The sequence below is a fragment of the Trachypithecus francoisi genome, unplaced genomic scaffold (genome assembly GCF_009764315.1).
Source record: "Trachypithecus francoisi isolate TF-2019V2 unplaced genomic scaffold, Tfra_2.0 Lachesis_group5, whole genome shotgun sequence".
NCBI lineage: Eukaryota > Metazoa > Chordata > Mammalia > Primates > Cercopithecidae > Trachypithecus > Trachypithecus francoisi.
Window position 1 is genome coordinate 112,505,868 of NW_022681470.1, and position 14,822 is coordinate 112,520,689.

At 43.1% G+C, this 14,822-nt stretch overlaps 2 protein-coding genes across 6 annotated transcripts in view; both read left to right on the forward strand.

The window, feature by feature from the left end:
- Window positions 1–1,219: 1,219 nt before the first annotated feature.
- SORT1 (sortilin 1) overlaps window positions 1,220–14,822 on the forward strand; it is a 92,698-nt gene continuing 79,095 nt past the window's right edge. The window contains exons 1-2 of one of the 5 annotated variants that reach the window (XM_033198341.1): window positions 1,329–1,603; window positions 1,859–1,992. Coding sequence is in view for 4 of the 5 variants with exons in the window: in XM_033198339.1 (XP_033054230.1) it covers window positions 1,298–1,603 (306 nt within the window). In the remaining variant the exon portion in view is untranslated. Of the gene's footprint in view, window positions 1,604–1,858; window positions 1,993–11,485; window positions 11,640–14,822 lie in introns of those variants that run through there. The other 4 variants (XM_033198339.1, XM_033198338.1, XM_033198337.1 and 1 more) reach the window with 4 other exon arrangements.
- On the forward strand, window positions 9,228–11,030 carry LOC117075730 (protein SET-like). Its single transcript, XM_033198342.1, has one exon. The coding sequence runs from the start codon at window positions 9,306–9,308 to the stop codon at window positions 10,173–10,175; it is 870 nt and encodes a 289-aa protein (XP_033054233.1). The 5' UTR covers window positions 9,228–9,305; the 3' UTR covers window positions 10,176–11,030.

Here is a 14,822-nt window from a genome sequence, read left to right on the forward strand (position 1 = left end):
GGAATATTTGTAAATTCGTAAGTCTTTTTGTTTGAAAGTTAATGTGACGAAGTATTTTAAGGTAAATATCGGGTTGGGTGCATTGTATCATTTTGCTCTACAATGACTATACCCTCATTTGAGTTTATGGCTAGTTTATAGTTAAAAGTAATCTTTACTTGCTTTGTAACGATTTGCATATTTTGTATCTATTTGCTACCTTTTCTACTGAACAATTTCTAGCTTTCTAAAGGGATGGAGTCAGTAAGTTTAAGGATTCAGAACTGGTTTTACCTGTGCTACGTGTTGTAGAAGTTGTATGTGCAGCTTCTGCGGTAAAGGGAACAGCGTAGGGGTTTTATTTTATTCATTAGAGGTGGATCGGGGTGCTAATTTAGAGGACATCACATACTGGAACCAAACTTGTCCGAAGCTCTCACTGCAGAGTTAAGGCACTTTGGTAAAATAAATGTGCATCTAGGAAATGATCATGTGTACAGTAGGCATTGGGTCATTCTCTTGCCCCCTTTTACCTGCCCCTAATGCCTAAGCTACATTCGAAGTCCTGGAAAACCTGTAAGTAATTCCGCCTTTGGCCTGCTTCCCCGCAGAAGAGGAAGGCGAGAGAGGCCAAACGTGTGGAGACTATTCAGGCTTGCCCGAGTCACGGATGTCCTGATGTCTGTCTCCGTAGGATGTGGCCCACACCAGTTCGCATTCACCTTCTTGGCAGCAAGGCAGCTGCTTAGCAGACAATGGGCGCTCCAGTGAGCGGGGTTTATAAAAACCTGAAGCCCCTGTTCATGATGGAGCCCCCTTTTCCAGCTGAGCGAGCTCAGAGATTTCCTGGGTAGGTTTTCTAGGCGCTGCCTCACCGAAGGAATTTTAGGAGTGTCTCTGGGGAACAGGAGGGACGTAACCCAGCCCCAACTTGAGGGCGCTAGAAGTGCAGCAAGGGGTCGCGGCGCCAGGAGCCCAGGGCTCGGCGGGAAGGTGGGAGAAGCTCCTACGTGAACTCCACAAGCCGGGCCCGGGAGACGCCGGGCGAGGCGGGGTTGACCTCAGCAGTCTCTGCCACGTTCCAGCCAATCAGTCCCGCATCTTGGCATCCGAATCCAGGACCCCCGAAGCCGGAGGCGACGCGAGCCAATGAGGAGTGGACCGGGGAAGAGGGACAGGCGGCCAGCCTATGGGGCGGAGAGGCCCGGCCGCGCGTATCCAAGGAGCGCCGCGCTCGGCTCGGGGGTGTGGCGCGCGCCGACGGGGGTGGGCGGGCGCGCCGGGCGGCAGGTGTCGGCGTCGGCGGCATTCGGCGGCGATGGAGCGGCCCCGGGGAGCTGCGGACGGCCTCTCGCGCTGGCCCCACGGCCTCGGCCTCCTCCTCCTCCTGCAGTTGCTGCCGCCGGTGACCCTTGGCCAGGACCGGCTGGACGCGCCGCCGCCGCCCGCTGCCCCTCTGCTGCGCTGGTCTGGCCCCATCGGGGTGAGCTGGGGGCTGCGGGCGGCCGCGGCCGGGGGCGCGTTTCCCCGCGGCGGCCGTTGGCGTCGCAGCGCGCCAGGCGAGGACGAGGAGTGCGGCCGGGTCCGGGACTTCGTCGCCAAGCTGGCCAACAACACGCACCAGGTGAGCGGGCGCCGGGCCCGGGAGCCGCTCGGCTGCGAGGTGCCGCCCGCGTGCCCCTCCCGGCCCGTGCTCCCCGCGACTCCCGGAGGAGACCCCGGCCCCGCCGCGCCCGCGCCCCCCGGGCCGCAGCCCCGAAACTGCGGCGGGCGGGCGGGCGGAGTCGGGCCGGAGCGGCCGGCGGGGCTGTGTTTCGTCACAGGGGAGGCAATCTTAGACTTCCACCGCATTCTTTTTTTTTTTTTTTTTTTTTTAAAGTTGTCAGAATCTCTTGAACGTCGTTTTTCGTCTGTATAAATAATCAGGACCCAGTAACGCTGTTAGGCCCCAGGAAGGTGAAGGAGTAATTAACTCTTGTGCGCTTGCAGAAGTTGGGCTGCGCCGAAGCAAAGGTGTGTCCTCCGTGGGTCAGTACTTTCCGGGTGGGAGAGGCGGGAGTTTAGGAGGCCCGAAGCAGCGGTCTGGTAACCGTGTTTTAATAGTTAAGGGGACTAGATTGGAAATGAGATGGCAGTATTTATGTGATCTTTCTGACTGCTTCAGATTTGACCTTCTGTCATGGTGTGGAACTGACTAGCATGTCTATATCCCGCGTTGACAAGATTTTCAATAGTTAAGAAACGCATTGCACACATTCTGCTTTGAGCCAGCTCTTGGTCAAAAGACTTTCAGAATTATGGGATTTCTGTCCGTGGGGACAAGCAGCTCAACCTTCGCACATTAAAGGACTGACAAAACCAATTATTAAGAAAGTCCTGGTTTCTTGCTTCAGCACAACTTGGGCATCTTTCTCCTGTTTCTCTAAACTTAACAATTTAATCCTTGCTAGCCACATTTGCATAGTATATTTTCAATTATATATATTTTCTCCCTTGCCTGTTTTCCTCTTTCAAAGAAAATGAATTGCACTTGGGGGCAGGGATGGATGGCCAAGGTTCTGTGCCCGCCCTTGTCCTTTCGTAACCGTATTTCAGCGCCAGCCAAGCCTCAGTCTCCCTTTGGACTGCCCAATTATCTGGACCTACTTGTCACCTGTGATAGAATTCTCTGATCTGGGGACACAAGACACAAGTATTCAAGAATAACTGTGCTTTGCGCAGCCCGAGCAGCAGCTGTGTAAAGGTAGCCAAGCTAGTGCTGGAGGGTGGGACAGGTTGGGTAGAATGAGTTCTAGAAAGTCTTCCTACTTGATGAGAAAAAAAAAAAAATCAAATAGACTTCCTTCTCACAGTGGGGGATTGAGAAAGTCTTTACAGCAGTGATACTTAATTTATACTGGACCACTAGCTGGACACAGCATTCTTACTCCATATTTCAAATTCTTCTCTCGCTGGTTGACCTAACTTTTCGGTGTGCTTCTGCTCCTGGATTTAGATTTACTCCTTTTTTCTTTTCTTTTTTTTTTTTGGAGACAGGCTCTTACCTCAGCCTCCTGAGTAGCTGGGACTACAGGTGTGCACCTCTGTGCCTAGCTAATTTTTGTATAATTCCTTTTTTTAAAATTTTTTTTGAGATAGGGTCTCACTCTGTTGCCCAGGCTGGAATGCAGTGGTGTGATCACAGCCCACTGCAGCCCTGACCTCTTGGGCTCAAGTGATCCTCTCACCTCGGCCTCCCATGTAGTCGGGACTACAGGTGCATGCACCCAGCTAATTGTTCTTTTCTTTTCTTTCCCCTTTTTTTTTTTTTTTTTTGAAACAGGGCTTTGCCGTGTTCCCCAGGCTGGTCTTGAACTCCTGGGCTCAAGTGCTCCACCCACCTTAGCCTGCCACAGTCCTGGGATTAGAGGCGTGAGCCACTATGCCCTGCCTGGATTTATTCCTTGAGTCAGAGTCTTACTGGTTAGTTTGAATTGATATGTCATTTGTAATATATTGATTCCAAAGCAAGAGGTTGAGAAAACTGGCTCAGGGGTTCTAAGGTCAAATCTATAGAAGAGTAGACCTAAAACCACTCATTCTTTGAAGTCCATATGTAAAGAAATTTCCTTTTAGCTGGGTGTGGTGGCTCACGCCTGTAATCCCAGCACTTTGGGAGGCTGAGGTGGGCGGATCACAAGGTCAGGAGATTGAGACCATACTGGTTAACACGGTGAAACCCCGTCTCTACTAAAAATACAAAAAATTAGACGGGTGTGGTGGTGGGCGCCTGTAGTCCCTGCTACTCGGGAGGCTGAGGCAGGAGAATGGCGTGAACCCAGAAGGCAGAGCTTTCAGTGAGCCAAGATCACACCACTGCACTCCAGCCTGGGCAACAGAGCGAGACTCTGTCTCACAAAAAAAAAGGAATTTCCTTCTATTTCTTTCATTTGGCTGTTGGCAATAATTTATTTATTTATTTATTTTAGTTTTTCTCTCCTAGTCTTTTTTTCAGTGACCTTACTTAAAATAGCTGTTTTGGCTGGGCATGGTGGCTCACACCTGTAATCCCATCATTGTGGGAGGCCAAGGCAGGTGGATCACTTGAGGTAAGGAGTTCAAGACTAGCCTGGCCAGCATGGTGAAACCCTGTCTCTACTAAAAATACAAAAGTTAGCCAGACGCAGTGGCATGCGCCTGTAATTCCAGCTACTCTGGAGGCTGAGGCATGAGGATCACTTGAACCCGGGAGGCAGAGGTTGCAGTGAGCCGAGATCGCACCATTGCACTCCAGCCTGGGTAACAGAGTGAGACTCTGTCTCAAACAAACAAACAAAAAAGTTTTGCATTTGTTAATCATCCGTGGTCTCTTCTTCAGAGATCTCATCCTTTTTGTATCTGGTTAAAAAAAAAGAAAAAGTGGAGCCTTTGTTTAATATCCTTTACCTTAAAAATGGTTAAGTAGCACTTCCTTAACCAAGAATTATTACGTAGTAGCCTGTTCTTCTATTTATTTGTTTGGTTTTAGAAGTCATAAAAAATCCTGAACTGTATTGAAGAGATCTAGCATTTTTGGACCCTTTATAAAACAGGGTGAAATAAAAGCATCAGCATGACAGAACAACTTTTTATCAGAGATGTTGTATACTTTGTACAACTAGGGAAGGAAAGTACATGTAGAATCATTTTTCCTACATAATATGACAGGATTTGAGTCCCAAGAAAAAGCAAAAGTTCATGGTTCTCTTATTTCTTTTAACTTGGTCCTGTTTCGTTTGAAGCCACAGTAATTCATATCATCAGTGTATGTGAATGCCCTCCAAATGCCTAGATCTGTGCTAGGTGCTGGGGGTGCCAAGATACAGAGAAAAGATCATTCAGACTGGAGAATGAAAAGCCTCAGAAGGTTATAGCAAACTACTAGACCTGTTTCTGTGGCTTGTGAGAATATATTAGCATTTAACCTGTCTTCTCAAGAAAGCACGGTAAAGCTAAAGCATGATAGTGCGTTTACATGACGTTTTTAGGAGACCGGTGTCCTGATGACCACTCAGGCTTCTTTGTACATGAAATCCAACAGGTTTTTCTCTTTGCCCAAGCCTCCCTTTTTCTCTCTAAGATTTTTTTCTCATATCATTTCAGTCTATTAATTTAAAATATATTTAAAGTGTATTGGGTTTATTACACACAGTATATATTTTTTCACATAGAAGTTCTAATGATTAAGTGCTCTATTTTAGGAGTTGAGGCAGGAGAAAACATTTTCCTTTCTAGTTATAATAATACAAGTTAGTTATGATAGACTCATGGGAAAGTGGAATAAAAAATATTGGCTGTTACTAAAAAAACAAACAAAAGGGATGACAAGAAAACAAAGGAGAAAGATAAATAGTTATACCATTCCAAAAATTATGCTCCCTAATTTTGTTCTAAGGGTTTGACATACCATGGTAAGGCAATATAGCACTGCCTTGTCTGGACTGTCTGCATTTGAACCCTGGCCATGTCACTGATCTTGGATAAGTTACTTAAGTTTTCTGTATCTCAGTTCCTAATCTGTAAAGTGAAGATAAGAGCACTTAATTTGTAGGGTGGTTGTGAGAATTAAATGAGTATGTGTTAAATTATATAAACATAATATATACGTATATGTGTATTATTGTATTGTATAATATATATTTGTATTACATAATATATATGTAATATTGTATTATGTTGTAATGAGTTATAGTACGTATTACAACATATCACATTGTGTTGTATAATCTATACATATGTAATAACTCATTAGAACAATGTCTGACACATAATTAGCACTCAGCAATTAGCTATCATTTATAAATGCTCTTTTCTTAGTCTCAATAATCTTCCTTTTGCCTGGAACTCAAAACTGTTTTCATGCCACATTTTTAAGTGATTGTTCCCTTCAACTGCTTGGAGTATCCATGACATGTATAACCTTTGTACATGCGTGAAATTGAGCAGGCCTAGAAGACTTTATTAATGTTGGTTGCTAAGTTGGGTTGCTTCAAAACATTTCTGCTGTAAGCACCCCTTTGAGGGTAGGCATGAAACTGTCTTAAAGGAACAGACGAAATGCCTTGGCCCGAGTTGTGGTGGTGGCTGATGTAATTTCCTTACTTCTCATTTCTTCTCATTCCTGTGTACAGACCATTTGACAATTTCCTTAAAACTTTTAAAACTTATGATGAATAAAGCCAGGAACTGTTGCTTATTTGCTGTCCTCCCTCTGCTCCTGTCACTAACTACTTCTTTAAACATAACTTCCCAACTTCTACTCCAACATCAAAGCATCTGGTTTCTTAAATAAACAGGCCCTGTAGAGAGGCCGTGTTGTATGGGGTGTCAGCTCTGGGAAGAATGCGTGTGTTTGTTTGCTGGCGCTGGCAGGGTTGAATCCAAGCTCACAGGACTGAGTGTGCCTGTCAGAGGCTTCAGGGAGCTGCCTCTGAAGCCCTCGGCCTGTTGTTGTGGATCACCAGACCTTTGTAACACCCGGAAGTCTGAAGATCAGTCCTTTAATGCCCAGGAACTTCCTAACTGCCTCATTTATTCCAATACTTGGCCTCTCTTCATACTACCTTCCCTAGCACCCCCAGCTGTCTAGCTTATTTAATATTCTCTTGAGTTCTGTTTCTTCCATTCAGTTTTGGATCAAGGAGTAGGAACTCTGTAGGGTCTCCTTCTTGGTCCTGGTTGAGCAGAGTGAGCAAAACCCTCAGGAAGAGCCCTCTCTCATACAATGTATAGTTAGACCTTTAGCCCCTAGAGGGATGTTAAAATCACTTATGCATTGGATATTTCAGTAAGAAGTATCAGCAGATTTGATGAAATGTGATTTATCTGGGGAAAGGTTAGTCTTCATCTGAAGTTTGGTTGGGATGAAAGTAGAAAGCTAGCCAGGTATGACAGATGGCTCCAAGGGAATGCAGTGTTAACAATTAGGTAAGTTCTCTGCTGACTCAAATATTTGGCTCTGTGCACAGTGATTTTTAATTAGAAATCTGAGTCTCATGTCTGCTTGTGGAAATAATTGGAAGAAGGCTTATGTTCTGTTCAATTTCTAATGACTATTTTCTTTTTGTGATATTAGCAACAATAATAGGCTTTCTATCCTGCTGTTTTGATCAGATCTTTCATGTCAGGGTCACAGGTACTATTAACAGTTTCTTCAGCACTCTGCCAGTTTCCAATCAACTCTTGTCAACAGGCATTGGGTTCTCAGTGGGTGACTGCAGAGTCTGCGCTCCCCAACTTTGTCCCAGTTGGCCTGTTACCCTTGTGTGACCATCACATGCTGGGCAGTGCTTAGCACCAAGTTATAGTGGTCAGAATGGGGGAGTAATGTTTGTTTTTCTCCCTCCTTCCTACCTAATCCTACCCCTCCATTTTTTTTTTTTTAACAGAAAGTGAACTGTTTTGAGGCTGCAGAAATGAGGCTCAGATGTTTTATGTAATTAGGGGCTAACATTAAGGCAGACAAACCCATCACATTTGACATGTAATTAAAAATAACAGCTTTCTAGAAAAAACAAAACTGTGGCAATGAGTCTGATAATATTATGAACTAGATACTGCATTTGTAAATTTCTACAAGTTTCAGTTCCTTCTCTCCTTTTGTAATCAGTGTTTTTATTGCATCTTTTACTTCTGTTTTTAGAAACTTGGTGAAAACTTGTTCTTCCCACTATGTGGTCTCAGTGATTTGTATGCAGGTGGATTTGAGGATTAATGGGGCTTGAAGAACAAGCTGATCAATTTCAGTCAGTTCTAGGCAGTTTTTTTGTTGTTTCAGTGGTGACTACAGTCGAAGCTGGATTAGTAGCATGTGGCTTTGAGATAGTTTGGTTGAATGAATGTTCATGACAGATTCCTCATACCTATGAAAATTGTTAGGTGAAAGATGGAGGCTATTTTTCCTTCTCTATCCCCAATCTCAGTCTCAGGAAACCACAGTAAAAACAAAATCCTTCCATTCAGAACCTGTCATGTTCTGCTGAGTAAGTTTTCTGTGAATGTAGTTTATTTTTTGTTTTACATTTTAGTCTCTGGTCCTCCATTCCTCATCTACAACACGAGAAGTTTTGGACTAGCCTTAAAATTTCTTTTAAAAATTCTATGATTCATATGGAAGAAGAGAGGCCAGAGGTTGTGATCACAAATGTTTACTGGCAGATTCCAAATTTAGAAGCAAATTGTGGCTGTTTGACTTCCCAGTCAAACTTGAGCATAGCATGGATTTCACATTTAGGGTGTTTACTACCCCCTCCAGGACTTGCTTCAGTGAAATATGAGTGTTTTTAAAGATAGCGGGAGTGCTTTTCTTCATATAGTTATGGAAGACATTTGTCTCTTTTATTTTGGGGGTAATATTTTATTGTTTGTTCCTTGTTGGCTGAAAAATGTAATGCTAATAAAAGCTACTATCTTGAATAGTCCAAAAGCAAACCCAATAGATAGCAGTAAATTCATTTTTCTTTTTCCCTTTCCTATAGTACTCCGCCAAAACTGGGCTTTTTTTCTTCATCCTGGCTGCCTGTGTGTTTGAAAATAGATGGTCAGCTTACCATAAATTATTCACTTGTAGAAACTCACATGTGATTAATTGGCTTCATTTATTTTAATCAGAAGAAAACGTATGTATGTTCCCTCTCTGGCTTATGAATACTATCCATCTTATGTTTGCTTTTGATAGCAGTTTTGTTCTTCCTGTATATCCTAAAACACACACACACACACACACACACACACACTTTCTAATATTGTACTTAAGCCAGTTTGCAAGTCTCGTTCCACAGTACAATTGCTCTGAAGGACCAGGAGAAATTGAACTGGGAAGGAAAATTTGTATTAACTTCAATAATTCCCAGACAGGTTAGTTCAAATCATGTTTATCTGGTATTTGCTATTTGTCACAAAGGATTCAGAACATAAATATGTTGTATACAAAATTTCAAAGAGATGTCTCAATACCCAGATTTGGGTCCTGGCTGTGCTGCTTCATAGCTGTGTGATTATGGAAAATCATTTAACTTCTGTGATCTTTACAGTTGTTTTTTAAACTAGAGCAGCAGTTCTTTGAATTGTTTGGAGGGTCAAATGAGAAGTTTTACCAACGTGTTTAGTTAAAGGTAGAGTACTACTATATAGATGTCATTCATTTAGACACTTACTGAGCAGCCTGCCATGTACTGAGTGGAGTCCAGACCTGTGCATAAACAAAGCAAAGCACTGGGGCTATCTTAAGAATTTAGGTGTTCAGTGTTCAGCCTGCTTCCGGACGGGTGAGGAGACTCGTGGTCTGGTTCTAGGACTTCCCTAACAGCATGGCCCCTAAACGCCAGTCTCCACTCCTGCCTCAAAAGAAGAAACCAAGACCACCGCCTGCTCTGGGACCGGAGGAGACATCGGCCTCTGCAGGCTTGCCGAAGAAGGGAGAAAAAGAACAGCAAGAAGCAATTGAACACATTGATGAAGTACAAAATGAAATAGACAGACTTAATGAACAAGCCAGTGAGGAGATTTTGAAAGTAGAACAGAAATATAACAAACTCCGCCAACCATTTTTTCAGAAGAGGTCAGAATTGATTGCCAAAATCCCAAATTTTTGGGTAACAGCATTTGTCAACCATCCACAAGTGTCTGCACTGCTTGGGGAGGAAGACGAAGAGGCACTGCATTATTTGACCAGAGTTGAAGTGACAGAATTTGAAGATATTAAATCAGGTTACAGAATAGATTTTTATTTTGATGAAAATCCTTACTTTGAAAATAAAGTTCTCTCCAAAGGATTTTATCTGAATGAGAGTGGTGGTCCATCTTCAAAGTCCACCGAAATCAAATGGAAATCTGGAAAGGATTTGACGAAACGTTCAAGTCAAACGCAGAATAAAGCCAGCAGGAAGAGGCAGCGTGAGGAACCAGAGAGCTTCTTTACCTGGTTTACTGACCATTCTGATGCAGGTGCTGATGAGTTAGGAGAGGTCATCAAAGATGATATTTGGCCAAACCCATTACAGTACTACTTGGTTCCTGATATAGATGATGAAGAAGGAGAAGGAGAAGAAGATGATGATGATGAAGAGGAGGAAGGATTAGAAGATATTGATGAAGAAGGGGATGAGGATGAAGGTGAAGAAGATGAAGATGATGATGAAGGGGAGGAAGGAGAGGAGGATGAAGGAGAAGACGACTAATAGAACACTGATGGATTCCAACCTTCCTTTTTTTAAATTTTCTCCAGTCCCTGGGAGCAAGTTGCAGTCTTTTTTTTTTTTTTTCCTCTTGTGCTCAGTCACCCTGTTCTTGAGGTCTCTTTTCTCTACTCCATGGTTCTCAACTTATTTGGGGGGAAATACCTTGAGCAGAATACAATGGGAAAAGAGTCTCTACCCCTTTCTGTTCGAAGTTCATTTTTATCCCTTCCTGTCTCAACAAAAACTGTATGGAATCAACACCACCGAGCTCTGTGGGAAAAAAGAAACCCCTGCTCCCTTCGCTCTGCTGGAAGCTGGAGGGTGCCAGGCCCCGTGTAGTAGTGTGTATAATTCTAGCTTTTTTCCTCCTTTCTCGGTATGTTGGGCTCAGAGAGTACACTGTGTCTCTCTGTGAATATGGACAGTTAGCATTTACCAACATGTATCTGTCTACTTTCTCTTGTTTAAAAAAAGAAAAAATACTGAAAAAAATGGGGTTATAGAAGGTCAGCAAAGGGTGGGTTTGAGATGTTTGGGTGGGTTAAGTGGGCATTTTGACAACATGGCTTCTCCTTTGGCATGTTTAATTGTGATATTTGACAGACATCCTTGCAGTTTAAGATGACACTTTTAAAAATAAATTCTCTCCTAATGATGACTTGAGCCCTGCCACTCAATGGGAGAATCAGCAGAACCTGTAGGATCTTATTTGGAATTGACATTCTCTATTGTAATTTTGTTCCTGTTTATTTTTAAATTTTCTTTTTGTTTCACTGGAAAGGAAAGATGATGCTCAGTTTTAAACGTTAAAAGTGTACAAGTTGCTTTGTTACAATAAAAGTAAATGTGTACACACACACACACAAAAAAAGAATTTAGGTGTTCAGAGATGTCTCAGGGGGAGTTTGGAAGAAGGCTTGACCACTGCAGTGCAGTGTGTTGGGAAAGCCCTCTGGCTGAAGAGAGAATCAAAGTGGAGGTGATTTTTAGGGAGATCTGTAAAGACACGAAGGAAGTAGGAAAATCCAAGATATGTTCAAGGGATGGTCAACAGAAACTTTATTTTAGGGTGAGGTAGTTGATGGGAAGTATGACTACGGTTTCCAGGAAAACATACAGGGAAGTTAAAAAAAAAGTAGCTCTTTTGTGGTGGATGGAAAGACAAGGGGTGTGGGTAGGGAGTTTGGCAAAAGGACTTACTTATGAAAGAGTTTTAACAGATAGTACTAGACATGAGGCTAGAGCTGGAGGAACCACAGGTAGAAATGGGGAGCCAAGAAGAGTTCCCCTTTCAGAGGCCGGCCATTGCTTTGGTCTTGGATGCGAAGGTTCCAGAGGAAAGCAGAACGGAGGGCGGGGCAGACCATCCTTTATACTTGAAGTGCTAAACGTTTCCAAAAAACACTCCTAAACTTCTGGACCTTGTTGAAGAATGTGAGCCAAGGCATGAGGAAGCCAAGAGCTGTAAGTCAGTGATGCCTATGAACAGATTTTTCTCAACATTTGTGAACAAGGATGAGATTGAACTCTTGCTGATAATGTGCTTAACGGTTTGAATCATGGATCATTGGGCCGATTAGCTGGTCAGAGCCCTTTTGCTGATGTGGCTGGCTGACTTGCTTATGGGCCAAGAGCTGGGAGTAGAACGTAGATGTCCCAACATGGTGCTGTATTTGAAAGTGTTTTGTAGGAGTGTTGAAATCAATGCATTTGCTTCAGGGATAAGGCAAAGTGATGAGATCCCAGTTATAAGTAATATAGTTGTGAATTCTACTCTTCTCCTCAAGGTCATAGTACCCTCAGCAGAGCTGAACTAGCCTTTCTAAGCCTCCGCGTCCCATCACATAAAATGGAGGATTATCATGAAGTTTTGAAGAGAAAATATATGTTAAAATATTGTGAAACCTTGAAGTACTGTATGAGTGTGATTCGTATAATTCCTTAATAAACCTGTTGATGTGTCACAGCCTCCACAGGGCCTGCTTGTCAGCCAGGTGATCCTGATAGATACAGCCCTCGAGTCAAATCTTGAGGAGCGTGTATATTAAAGCAGATGGATGAGGCATAAATGCATTTGGTTTATCACTTGGCAGAGCTGGATGACAGGCTTGAGTGGGAGTGGCAAGAATTAAAGTGAGTCAAGATTGGCAGAAGTGTAAGACATGTATGTAGTGGTTTTCTTCTTTTTTTAAGCCTTTGTGATTATGTCAAACTTTTGTTAATATGATTGATGATGGTTTGAGGCAGTGGTTTGGGGGAACAGGATCTCAGGTATTAGATCTGGATTCAAACTTCAGTGGTGACTATGGAGAAATTAACCTCTCTGAACCTTAGATTTTTCATCTATGAGACGGGAGTACTAATACTACCTCTTAGGGTCATTGTGAAGATTAAGAGATGGTATAGGATTTAGTGTATATTCTTTTGTTGAGGATTTCTTGTGATGATTTTCTCTACAAAGCTTCTGACACATTACCAGTTAGATGCTTAAATATTTGTACATGTGCTTAATTTTTTTCATATCTCATATTTCTAGAGAATTATTATAGGTACTCACAAGAACTACATGTGGACTAAGATATATTAGCTCTGGCTAAGCAGGGTGGCTCACACCTATAATTCCAAGATTTTTGGAGTCTGAGGCGAGAGGATTGCTTGAGCCCATGAGTTTGAAACCAGCCTGGGCAATATAGTGAGACTCCATCTGTATAAAAAAATTTTTTTAATTAGTCTGGTATGGTAACATATGCCGGTAGCCCTAGCCACACAGGAGTCTGAGGTGAGGGGATCACTTGAGCCCAGGAGTTTGAGGCTGTCGTGAACTATGATTGCACCACTGCATTCCAGCCTGGGCAATAGAACGAGATACTGTCTTCCAAAAAAAAAAAAAAAAATTATTAGGGGTAGGTGGTGGTGCACACCTAGAGTTCCAGCTATTTGGAAGGCTGAGGCAGGAGGATAGCTTAAGCCCAGGAGTTCAAAGCTATAGGGCACTGTGATTGCATCTGTGAATAACCACTATACGCAAGCGTTGGCAACATAGTGAGGTCCCATATCTAAAAGGAAAAAAAAAAGTACTACTTGTATCACTGGACTCAGGATAAAAAAGGGGAGAGTGGGAGGTAGGGTTAGGGAGAGATCATCTATTCAAAATGCCCTTCCTTTCCTTCCTTTCCTTCCTTCCGTCTTCGGAGTCTCGCTCTGTTGCTCAGGCTGGAGTGCAGTGATGTGATCTTAGCTCACTGCAACCTCCACCTCCCGGGCTCAAGCAATTCTCTGCCTCAGCCCCCCAAGTAACTGGGATTACAGGTGCCTGCCACCACGCCTGGCTAATTTTTGTATTTTTAGTAGAGAAGGGGTTTCACCATCTTGGCCAGGCTGGTCTTAAACTCGTGATCCACCCACCGCGGCTTCCCAAAGTGCTGGGATTACAGGCGTGACCCATTGCACCCAGCCCAAAATGCCTTTCTTGAAGCTATGGGAGATGGAGAAGAAAATAATCAGATTAATAACCAGAAAACAGTAATCAAATACCTGGTCATCTGGTTATAATAGCTTCAAGCATATGTGGTTAAATAGTTTTTGTTTTGTTTTAAAACAAAATTTAAAAATTTAAAAGACATGGTCTTTACTGTGTCACCCAGACTGGAATGCAGGGGTGTAATCATGGCTTGTTACAACCTTGAATTCCTGGGCTCAAGTGATCCTCCTGCCTCAGCCTCTGCGTTAGCTAGGACTATAGGCACATATCCCTGTGCCTGGCTAGTAAATAGGTTTAAATAACTTAAAATTATTTATTTTTATTTATTTATTTTTTGAGACTGAGTCTCACTGTTGCCCTGGCTGAATGGAGTACAGTGGTATGATCTCAGCTCACTGCAACCTCTACCTCCTGGGTTCAATTGATCCTCCTGCCTCAGCCTTCAAAGTAGCTGGGACTACAGGTGTGCACCATCACACCTGGCTAATTTTTGTATTTTTAGTAGAGATGGGGTTTTACCATGTTGGCCAGATTGGTCTTGATCTCCTGACCTCAGGCAATCTGCCTGCCTCAGCCTCCCAAAGTGCTGGGATTACAGGTATGAACCACTGCACCTGGCCAAATTATTTTTTAAAGACTATAATTTAATAACAATTTTTCTTCCTCTTCATTAAGCTTTAATTTGTTAGAGTTAATGACTGTGGTTTAAGTTGATAGCTCTGAAATAGCACCTTGCATATTTCACCCTTTTAACTGAGCAGCTACTATTAGCTTTGCGCTTTACTGACCTCTGTGAAGTTTCAAGAAATATTGGTGAAATGTGATAGGTACTTCGCAGGAACTTTGCTTGAAAGAATAGCGGACTAGAATGTTCATGGAATTATTTTTTCTTATGTGCATATTGCTTTTTTAAACTTTTAACAATTATTAACAAGTAGAGATGAGGTCTTACTATGCTGCTTAGGCTGTTCTCAAATTGCTGGGCTCAAATGATTCTTCTGCCTGGGCCTTCCAAAGTGGTAGGATTATAGGTGTGAGCCAACACACCCGGCCTGTGTGCATATTTATTTAACCTACTATTTCACCACTTCCTGGCCTATGTTAACGCTCTGTTCCAGTTAAAGTGACCTTCTAACCAGTCCCTCCAGCTCCCTGTGTGGTTTTTG

Coding starts and splice junctions, on each gene's coding strand:
- LOC117075730 (XM_033198342.1), top strand. CDS start 9,306: ATGGCCCCTAAACGCCAGTCTCCACTCCTGCCTCAAAAGAAGAAACCA.